The following is a 12024-nucleotide window of genomic DNA, read 5'->3' as shown; positions in this document are numbered from 1 at the left end:
CGTCTTAAAGTAAAAAGATGGCAGACAGATATAAATTTCACTTAGACAATACTTCTAAATTTGCTCAACCAAGAAAAGTTTTACTTTTAAAATAATACAGTTTATAAAAATTTTAAGACCACTTAATGGACAAATTCCAATTACTATCCTCAAGTCCAGGCAAAACTAACAAGATAAACATATTGCTTAATAAGCACCATTCCCAATTTTTAAAAAACTAAGCAAATGAACACACCTCTTCAGAGAACAAGGACAAGTGTTTTAATAATAAAGATCAATGTAACCAAAATTTCATAATATGAAAAAATTGATAATATAAAAACTCTCTCATATCTCATATTTACCATTTCCACATATGGTTTCATTTCCCAAGCTTGTGTATTAGTGTTGTCTATTATAACTGGAGATCTCCCCTGATTGATAGCTTGTTTTGCTGAAATAAAAAATAAATTTAAAAAACAAAAGCAAAAAACAGAACTATTAGATAAAAATACACAAAATAAAATTTAAACATTCATTAAGAAATTTCCTACATCCCTGTACTTAAAACCAAAACCGTGTAATCTTTTGAATTAGAGCCATGAAAATAAAAGCATTCTGCTAAATTAAATGGAATTAAGAGACATAAACACATGCAATGTATATTCTCCAGACCAGATGCTGGTTTTGACAAACTAGCTGTAAAGGACATTTTGGGGTAAATATTTTGTTGAACTTAACAGCTAATAAAGACTTCAGTCTAGAGCTTTCATTTACAGAAAATGTAGGAACAAGTTACATTTGAATATGGTCTGAGTATGAAAAGAGGAAAACATTTATTGACATGGGAAGATGGAGACTGTTAAAAGAAAATGGCAATTTATAAGATAACATGTAAGTCTGATCTTATTTTGGTCAAAATATAAAGATGTGGGAAGAATTACTAAGACACCAAAAGTTGTCTTCTATAAGTGGTGGGAATATATGCACTTTATGCTTATCTTTATTTTCCAATGTTCTATAATTACAAATGCTTTTGAAGACAGACAGACTTAAGTTAAAAAAAAAAAAGTGCTATGGATTTATCATTACTTATATACCAAGTAGCTAAATACCACAGTTCAACTGACTGGATATTTCTTAGGACTATGATTCTGAAATTGGGAGTTGAGCTAGAATGGAACTATTCCAAACTATATCTCCCTCTCCCTATGCCATCTCTTCCCACATAAGGTGAGAATTACTGCCACTGTGAGCCACTCATAATGACAGGAATGTGTGTACCTCTTAAGTGTAAACAGGCAAGGTAATTAAGAACCCACTATAAAATTTAAAAGGCTGAGGCAAAATGCAATGATATGTAAGTTTTACTGGGATTTAGAATTCAAACCACTAAGTTCTACACAATGAAAACACTTATATAGATGTTGAAGGGCAGGCAGAATTCTAAAGGTTAGTTAAGTAGTAATGACTATGGTGGAATATCTATTTCGGAGAAGATGTCTCTAAATACTAAATTTAGAATCTAAGTCATAAATAGAATACCAAGATACTATCAACTCCCACTGCTCCATCCCCAAACAATGATCAAAACTTTCATTTTTAAAAAAAGTATTAATTTTCCTAATCTCTGACAGGCTTACACCTCCAAGGAGTTATGTTCTACAAGAGGAGCTTATTAACCAAATAAATCTCTGATTTGCAGGAATGGGGAGATTATTCTCTTTCCATGAATAATCATCACCCAATACCACATTCCAGTACACTCCAGGAGAATAGAACACCTAAGTAAACAATGTTTGACTACTCAAATAAAGAGTCATTTTCTTAAACAAATTAACCATCATACTCTAAGAAAGAGAATAATGACACCTTGGAGATATTTTTAACTTATAAGCAGTTAAAGATCAATTTAGATTCTTTTAATAAACATGAGGCAGATACATATTCCCAGAATAATGCCCGGCACTTAAAAGTATTCAATAAATGTTTGTAGAAAAGAGAAATTTTGCCCTAAATTCAATGTAATGCTCATAATTTTCAAAATGTCTGATGACTGCTAGTTATCATTGCTTTGAAAAAGGTTAAAAATTACCTTGAAAAAGCCCCTATTTATTATACTAATAAAACCAGTAGTTTATCTACACACCAATATGTTCAGCAAGTAGAAGTCACATGGCACGAACATCTTAATGAAATATTCTAAACTAGTATTGCAAAAAGAAAAAAATGTTTCACAGAAACAAACTTCCCAGTTCACCAAAGGTATACTGGCTCATTCCACTTAATCACCTACTTCTACTCCCCTTAACTCTGGGCCAATAACTCCAAGCATTTTTTGGAACTGTAATATCATCATTATTTGATTTGGGCAGTAATGCTGCAGCATTTTAAAAAATCAAAAGGAATTAATAGTTTAAAATATTATGCTACTCTCTTTAAATTTATGCTACTCTCTAATATATTTGGAGAAATCCTAGAACCAATACTAGGAAATAATCTTATAATCAAACTTATCTGACATTTAAACTTTTTACTCAAAAACATTCTCAATGAAATTCCTTACTCTGAAAATTGACAATTAAAAAAGAAAAGCATTTATCCTGTATATACTGTACTTTAGGGTAACCTTAGTTGCTAGTTCTAGGCAAGAGGAAGTTCTTCATTACAGAAGAATTCTAGCTACTAAACACAGAAGGAATGAAAGTCCTAGAAAATCACCATTTTGCAACCTTTAATGAAATAACTGATTAAGGAAACAATTCATTGTTGAATAAAACAGGGATTAGACTGGCCCTTTGAAGCTACTGATCTTACCATCACTAAAAATGGGACAACCATTTACTTACCAAAAAAAAAAAAGGTTGAACCTAATAAATCCTACAAGTCAAATGATTACCACAAGGAAGCAAACCGACAACTATAGGCTATGGGACACTCTACAGAACCACCAACCAAGTTTCTGCAATAAGTTAATGGTACTAGGGCAAAAAGAGGGAAAACTGCTGTAGATTAACTTAATTAAAAGAATCATAAAGCCAAATGTACTACAAAGACCTTGTTTAGATCCTGATTAAAACAACTGTAAAGAAATATTTAAGACAATAGGGGAAATCTGATTATAGACTATATTACATGATGTCAAGGAATTGGGTTTTGCTTTGTTTTTTAGGTGTGATAATGGCACTGCAATTAAGTAAGAAGATTTGCTTGAAATGTATGAAGTATGATGTCTAGAATTTGCTTTAAAAAATACTTCAGCAAATTAAAAAAGGAGGGTGGAGTGAAAGCAAAAGGGTTGAAGCAAATATAGCAATATCTTGATAAGTGATAATAATTCTGAGTGATGGGTGTGTGGGCTTCAATATAATCTCTCTACTCTAGGTTTAAATAATGTTTCATCATCAATGCATTTTTAATTTCTTTTAAAAAAGAAATTAGATTATAGTATAAGCATGTACTTAAATAGTTCTAGATCAATAGTTTTCAATACTGACTGCAACATTAGAATATATGGATAACTTTCAAAAAAATAACGATGTTTAGATCCACCCCAAATCAACTAAACCAGAATCTCTGAGGCTAAGACTCAGGCATAACTTTTTTTTAAAAGGTCCCCAAGTGACTCAAATGTGCAGCCAAGGTTAAGAAAGAACTACTATTCCAAAATGAAAAGAAAGTGACCCATGTACCTCTAAAAAATGTATTAAGTAAATTTTTTGTAGAGTGACATCAATGAAAAAAACTTTTAATATTCATGGGCATTAATATCAAGCCTTAGGAAACATTAGCATTACTCAAGGAAATAACTTTTGGGAATACATAACAAATGTATCAAGAGTTTACTGAATTTTTTCATGAGGTATAAAATAAAGTCTATCAAAATATCCTATACCTCTATTGTACCAGCTTATGTACACTATTTACAGTTTAAAAAATATTCTAACCACATTCTCTGATTTTCACAACCTCAATCAAGTAGGGCAAGTATAATTATCACTGCTTCTAATAGATGAAAAACTGGGTCTCAAAGCTCTTTCAATGGCTTGTCAAAGTCATCCAGCTGGTAAAAGTAAAAAGTTGAGAATAAAAATTCAGGTATTCTGACTCCTAGTCAAATATTCTATCCCGGGAGACTTGGCCCAAAACAAACCTCTGTTCTGGTTCCAGTCATGGGCATCACCAAGTTGATTAACATTATACCTGTACCCATCTTGATGGTGAAAATAGTCATCAGTGCTGAACACAATGCCATCACGACTCTGACCAAGCAGAATTCTGTTAATAAAAGAAATCATAAAGGTGCCATTTACAATATAAAATCTATAACCGTCAGAAATAAGCCACAAAGGAAAGGTTATTAAATGAATTTCTGGTACATACTTATAAGTATATTGCAGATAGACTAGCACAGGAGCTGAACCTTAAAAAAGCTTTCAGATTTCAAACATCACTTCACACTTAAGTCTACACAGTAATAGCCAATAATAAAAACTTTTTAAAGTGGCTTTTGTATTGCAACTTTTAAAAACACTCTTCAATCCCAAAATGATGTCAACTATTATCCATGATTTAACTTTATGAATTTGTATTTGGTGTCTAAAATTGCCTAAATTTAGTGCAACAGGTAACCTAAAAGACAAGTAAGCCTAAGCAAGCAATTTACCTGAGGAAAACTATATTTGACTGAAGACAGCTTCGATAAACTCATTCCTATGAAGCACAAACATCTATGACCTGAAAGTGGAACTTGAGGTTTAATGCTGTGAAACAACCTATGATCCTCCAGAGTAAAATCAAATTTAAAATTTTTAAGAGATTAAATTACTATGGGGGCTTCCCTGGTGGCGCAGTGGTTGGGAGTCCGCCTGCCGATGCAGGGGACACGGGTTCATGCCCCGGTCCGGGAAGATCCCACATGCCGCGGAGCGGCTGGGCCCGTGAGCCATGGCCGTTGAGCCTGCGCGTCCGGAGCCCGTGCTCCGCAACGGGAGAGGTCACAACAGTGAGAGGCCCACATACCGCAAAAAACAAAACAAAACAAAACAAAAATTACTAAATGAAATTAATTCCTAAACACTAAAGAATACACTCTCAGAACAAGTCAGTGGTAATCAAGCTTTGTTCTCACAATATGCTACCATCTTTAATTTCTAAGCACAGAGAGGTTGACAAGTGTTCAGAGTGTCAGAGAGTTCCCATAACCAGTGACTCATGAAAGAGACTGGAGGTGTGCTGAGAAAAGGGAAAAGACAGTAAGAATAATTGGATCCAACAGTAACAAAAATATTTTGTTATTTATCTCCCCTCCCTCAACCATTAGGCAATTGGGTATCATTCTATTGGGGTTGGCCAAAAAGTTCGTTTGGGGTTTTTCCATAAGATGTTGTAAGATGTTATGGAAAAAATCCAAACGAACTTTTTGGCCAGCCCAATATAATTTCTTTTTGAGAGGGGGAAGGGAGTAGAAGGTGGTAGAAGGGATGATACTGTCCTGGGATGATTCAAGAATACTTCCTGGGCTTCCCCGGTGGCGCAGTGGTGGAGAGTCCGCCCGCCGATGTAGGGGACGCGGGTTCGTGCCCCGGTCCGGGAAGATCCCACATGCCGCGGAGCGGCTGGGCCCGTGAGCCATGGCCGCTGAGCCTGCGCGTCCGGAGCCTGTGCTCCGCAACGGGAGAGGCCACAGCAGTGAGAGGCCCGCGTACCGCAAAAAAAAAAAAAAAAAAAGAATACTTCCTAATAAAAAGTAATAGGAAGGATTTCAACTATTAAGATAACAAACAACTCTCCTTTCCTCAGGTTATAATAAAACTGTATATATTTTACAATAAAAATAAAAACACATATATAAAAGTTTAAAAATTTTTATATACATTTTCACTCATAGAATTATGGTTCAAATTACTTCAAACAAACCAAATTAAAGTAAATGGTTTCAATTATTTGTTTGCTTGTTTGAGAGGCTGGAGTTGGATTTCTTTTTGAAACAGCCATAATTTTCCCAAAATATACCATCTAACACATTTGGCATCTTACCTGCTTATAAGAGATAACCCAGAATATAAAAATGCCATAATATTAGTATTCCAAACCAAAGCTCCATCACCTAAAAAGATCTTGATCATCATCAACTATACGATACCTAGTTACACTCAACAATACCAGAAACCTGATACCATCTTTCCTAAATACCTTATGCTTCTTTTCTTTTTTCTCCTATTCTATTACTTTATTAGGTGATCTGTCAGATGTTAATAATAACATACTACAAGAGCACAGGAGCTTTTGTATCCAAGGAATGTTTAACCTCTTCCAAGTAAAAAAAAACGTAGGGAGGGCAGGGACAGTAAGTCAATTTACATCATTAACCCAAGTCAACACCAAACATGAGTAAATCTCAATGAAGAATATCTTAAATACAGAAATCATAATTAAAGCAAGTAATTTTGGCTTGGAGAGATTTTCTTCCTCCCAGACTGCTCACACATCTTTTCAAAATCCCCTGAATTATCTCCAAAATACCTGTATCAATCTAGATATATCTGATGTCATACCAACCGTTTGAACCGAAAGTAAATTATTTAAGAATATTAGTATTTTCAAAATTCTTACAGTCAGATTCTATCAGAACCCTCACAAGTTAAGACAGGTACTAAAATGGATTCTCAGAACATCAAATTTTACAACTCTGAAAAATCAAGTATCTAATAAAAAATTCAGATGTGGTCCCACTGGCCACTTGATTTGTATTTTTTCAAAATCGCTATCTTTTTTGAGGGCCTAGTATGTGCCAAGCATCTTACATATATACATCTATGACCGCATCGAATGCTCACAACAACCTTGCCAATATGGTATTAAACAAATCCAGAAAAGAAACTAATTTCAGAAATCAGGCCACCAGAATTACATAAATAGTGGTGGGAGAGCCAAAACCAACGGCTTACAAGATCCCTGCCTCCTGGAATTCACGCCCTTATATAATCCCCTCTCCTTGACAGTGGGTTTGAGTCAGCAACTAGCTTCCAACTAACCGGATATGAAATTTCATTTCCAAGATTAGATTATGGGGGTGCAGGAAGTGGCTCACTTTCTCTCTTCACATTGTGAACGGGGAGAGGTCCAAGTGGCAAAGAACTGAAGGGACTCTCCAGCCTACAGACAGCAAGGAACTGAGGCTTTCAATCCAACAGCTCACAAGGAACTGAGTCTTGTCAACAAGACTTGTGAGAGATATTCCATGCAGATCCTCCCCAAGACAAGCTTTCGGTCCAAAACACAGCCCTAGCCAACATCTTGATCATAGCATTGTTAGAGACCTTGAACCAGAAGCACCCAGATTCCTGTCCTTCAGAAACTGTGAGAAAATAAATGTTTGTTACTTTAACAACTCAGCTTTAGGGTAATTTGTTACACAGCCACAGAAAACTAATGCACTCTGTGCTTATAACTTTCACTAAGTAAGAACAAGTGAATCGTATTCTTTAAACCTCATTTTGAGAACCTTATTCCCCCAAATGGTCTACTACAGAGTTAATTTTCATATTTTTTTTTTAAATTTCTAAGAACCATATATATTTTTGTAATATATCATGTACATTTAAAAATAGAAGTGATTGGCTTCCCTGGTGGTGCAGTGGTTAAGAATCTGCCTGCCGGGCCTCCCTGGTGGCGCAGTGGTTGAGAGTCCGCCTGCCGATGCAGGGGATACGGGTTCGTGCCCCGGTCTGGGAGGATCCCATATACCGCGGAGCGGCTGGGCCCGTGAGCCATGGCTGCTGAGCCTGTGCATCCGGAGCCTGTGCTCCGCAACGGGAGAGGCCACAACAGTGAGAGGCCCGCGTACCACAAAAAAAAAAAAAAAAAAAAAAGAATCTGCCTGCCAATGCAGGAGACACGGGTTCAAGCCCTGGTCCAGGAATATCCCACATGCCACGGAGCAGCTAAGCCCGTGCACCACAACTACTGAGCCTGTGCTCTAGAGCCCGCGAGCCAGAACTACTGAGCCTGTGTGCCACAACTACTGAAGCCCGCGTGCCTGGAGCCCATGCTCTGCAACCAGAGAAGCCACAACAATGAGAAGCCCGCACACCGCAACGAAGAGTAGCCCCCACTCGCCGCCAACTAGAGAAAAGCCCACGTGCAGCAACAAAGCCCCAAAGCAGCCAAAAATAAATAAATTAAAAAAAAAAATAGAAGTGATTTTCCCAAATAATTCTGAGTAAAACTGACACTTCATGAACTGTTTACCTCCTGACGTACTGAGTGGCCTTGCATACCCCCCTGGTCCAGCTATCAATAAATAAAAAAATAATGCTGTCTTGTGTAGCTTATGCTACATGCAAAGAGTGGTAAAAGCAAATCCTACATGAGTTCAGAAGGAGGATTACTGAGGGGTGAGATGAGAAACCAAAACCTCAAAAGTGGAGGCATTTAAGAGAACCTCTGAAAAAGTAGAATCCTGAGAACAATGAACAGACAAGTATATGTCTCCTGCAATAGATGGCAGGGTACTAGTCCAAGTGCAGAAGGATATGAAGATAGGTAAGGACTATTAAGGAAGAAAGGGACTTAAATATTATCCCAAAAGAATTTTAAATTTATCTAACCCCCTATAACTCATTACCAAATAGCAGATAACGCCCCAAATCAGTTCAACTCTGACCCTCCAAATCTTTATTCCTTTTTTCAAAGCTCATTTGGAAAGCAAAATCCTACACGAAACCATTCCTCACTAGAGAATATGTGGCTTTATAACCAATCCCAAACAACCATTTCTACTTCATTCAAAAAAAGTACTGACCTAAAGAGAGACTCCTGCTTCTTTAACCAAGCTACTCAAAGTCAGGAGTCAGGTACAGGGCTACACATGTGATAGATATTAAAGTGAAGGATTAGATAAGAAACACACTACCATCTACATCCCCAGTTTGATCTCTTAGCAGTTTTTGTAACTTCTCCCAAGTCCTTTAACCTAAAGTCATTCTTTTTATTAGCCTGTACTCCTTCTAAAAAATGAAAAGACTATAATTCATCTCACAACACTGTTACATATGGAAGTACTAAGTTGTAAATGATAACATAAATGGTAGTTGCGACTGTAACTTCCATTCTTATTATACCTAATTCCTCAAATAAAGAAATATACATATTATATATAATCACCTCTGTCATCTCGCAGTACAATTATGTCTCCTTGAAATTTTATTGAATTACCACCACACTTTATTCACTTTCAGTTTCAACATACTCCAATATGTTGTTCCAAACCTAATCATTCTTTCTTACATTTATTCTGTACCAGAAGCCCTCGCTAGGAGATCTCTTCATCCAATTTCCAAATTTCAACTTTTCTTTTCTCTGATATTATATTCTAAATCTAGAAGAATGCCCATGCTTGTAAGACAACTTCACTCTTAATTTCTATTCTTTCTAAAGAAGCACCGAAATTTCATTTTCTCTACAAAATCTTCACTGCAAAAGAATCAAAATACATAGACTTAAATTCAAATTCATTTACAAAATCACAGCTTACAATCTAGCTTGAAATGTCTGCATCATAATTTAATCTTTCTCCAATTTCCTGCTTCTGAAGAAATTTTGTTTAGGTGGTTCAGAGTGTCTTACAAATAAACATAAAACATTTACAAAATGGTTCCTTGGACTTTGTTTTTTTTCTCCTTCGATTTTTTTATCCTCACCCAAAGACATCAAATAAATTTTCTTTTTCTCCTTATCTAGCATAAATCTTGAATCATCCTACATAAACTACAAAGAATTTGTATTGTTTTTCTTTGTGCTATTTTTCACAACTGCACAAATGTACTGGAATGCATCAATATTCTGTTTTTAAAATGTAAACAAAAGCAGGAATTTTAAACATTTCGGCACATGATAAAACATCATCAGTTCTAATTCCATTAATTCAGATACTGCTCATTTCAAACTCCTTAAAGAAACCAAAAAAAGGTTCTCTCTGTCAATAATGGTATGAACACAGCACAGTTCTTAAGACACACTCAAAATTCCCTTCCTTGGGTTATCTCATTTGCTTCTCACAATAATTCCAGAAAAATAAGTATTACTCATTTTATTAACAGCGAAGTCTGTCCAAGGTCACAAAGTGAAATAACTGAGTCAAAGCCCAAGTCTTCTACCCAAGAATTCAACTCCTCCTGAATAGCTGACTTAAAAGGGAAGGCCAGCACAGTTCTCAAATAGCATTTGCTTTCGTCACCGTCCTAATTTTACATGGTGAATCTATATTTAAAGCCCTTAGCAGAATCTTAACATAAATATATATGCCAATTCTCTTTTCCTCTATCAGAAAACATCTTTTAAAATATTTACCATCAGATGCCATTCTCAAGTATAACAAATTAAAGATTTTTTACTAGAAACATAAAAGCATTTGCCACTGATTACAACTATCATTTATGATTTTTAAGTAATAAATTACCAAGTATTCACTTGGTATCCTTTACTTACCGAGACAATGTTGTTTTCCCAGAACCAGGCAAACCTCTTAAAAGAATAAGTAACTTCTGCAATTTTTTTAACTTTTCCTCTTGAAAATGCTGGTTCATAAACCTGTCAGTTCCATTATGCTTGTCCACAGAAGGATCTTTCCAGCATCCTTCACTGGTTTCACAGAAACCATTATTCGCATATACATCTTGCACAGTGTAGCCATTTCTAGAGGGATGGTCACTACTGGTAATGTCACGACAGTCAGTATATCCATTGTTCTGATCAAAAGTCAAACAATTCCAGTTAACATGACAACTATTTACATAATATCCATTTTGCATCTGAAAGCCATCTTGGGCATGGAAAATATTTGATGATGGATTTGGTGGAACGTTGAATCTTTGAATATTTAAGTGATGGTTAAAACTGGAAAGATGAGGGTCTTGTGGTACTATAAAAGAATGCACTGATTGCCACTCAGGCCTGAAGGAAGCAAATGAATTGTCACAAAAGGTAGGTATTACTTGTCGATTATAAGGATATTTACCTGGCTCATTCCCCACGCACTGCTGATAACCCCAATGTGACTGAAGGGCACTGGTAAGATCTCTTTTCTTTTCTTCTTCAGATTTTAACAGATTACTATGGCCCTGATAATATGGAATGAGTTGTTCCTCAGAGGGTTCAGGTTCCTTACAACTGCTTTCTGAATCACCTTTTTCATTTTCAAGCTCTTCAATTTCTTTGTAAAACTGGAATAATTCATTGTCAATCTCTGATTTTTTAGAATTAAATTTCTGTTTCTTTTCTCGTTCTCCTTTCCCATCTATACCACTGATAGTGTCTGCTTGATTCCTCCTTCTATTACATTTCTTTTTCTCAGGGGGTTTGTAAATGGGTCCTATAAATGCTTTACTTGTGCTATATATCGCATCATCTGTGGATACCAATGGAGGACGTGTATACTGTAAAACTTGTGAATCAACAGAATTAATAACACCTGGTCTATTACCAAGCATCTCATCATGCACAGGTTTCAGCAAATTTGTAGTTTTGGTTTTGTCCTCCTGAGGATAACTATGTCCTCTGACATCAGTGATGGTCACAGGGACCCAATCATTTCCAGTTTTCTCTTGCTTTCTGTGAAAATGAGCATTACCATGATGGGAGAAAACATATGCCTCTTCAGTAGACTTCAATTTCTTATAGCATGGTTCACTTATTCGTTCTTCCCCACGTCCCATGGACTTAGCTTCAATTTCACCATAAGGCATCTGAGGAGCAAATAAATCACAGAATTAACAGCTAACATTTAAAAAAATCTAAACAAAAGTTTCCTCAGAAACAACAGGAAATAAACTTAATTTGATATAAGCATTTAATAACATTTTCCCAAAATGCAAAAATTGTAAAATTGTAACTTTATAGCCACTTATTATTGGTATGACATTATGATTTAAAGGAGGGGTCTCACTGAAGGTAAACAAACATCCTTTTTTAAAAAAAGATATATCTCATCTTTAAATGATGTATTTCTGAATTTAGAGGATATAAGCAAGAATGTAAGCAAGC

At 35.6% G+C, this 12024-nt stretch overlaps 1 protein-coding gene across 5 annotated transcripts in view; it reads right to left on the bottom strand.

Annotated features, from left to right (window-relative positions):
* The window catches only part of N4BP2L2 (NEDD4 binding protein 2 like 2), a gene marked incomplete at its 5' end in the record, with an annotated part of 80267 nt that extends 68541 nt beyond the window's left edge, over nt 1–11726 (bottom strand). Inside the window, 3 exons of one of the 5 annotated variants that reach the window (XM_079721975.1) lie at nt 345–433; nt 4133–4257; nt 10471–11726. In XM_079721975.1, coding sequence (XP_079578101.1) covers nt 345–433; nt 4133–4257; nt 10471–11726 — 1470 coding nt within the window. The remainder of the gene's footprint in view (nt 1–344; nt 434–4132; nt 4258–10470) is intronic. The other 4 variants (XM_079721977.1, XM_079721979.1, XM_079721978.1 and 1 more) reach the window with 4 other exon arrangements.
* Between the last annotated feature and the right edge of the window lie 298 nt (nt 11727–12024).

This window comes from Hyperoodon ampullatus (genome assembly GCF_949752795.1).
Source record: "Hyperoodon ampullatus genome assembly, chromosome: 16".
In the NCBI taxonomy this organism is placed as follows: Eukaryota; Metazoa; Chordata; class Mammalia; order Artiodactyla; family Ziphiidae; genus Hyperoodon; species Hyperoodon ampullatus.
The sequence above is the reverse complement of the archived record's forward strand: the minus strand, read 5'-3'. Positions and strand labels throughout refer to the sequence as shown.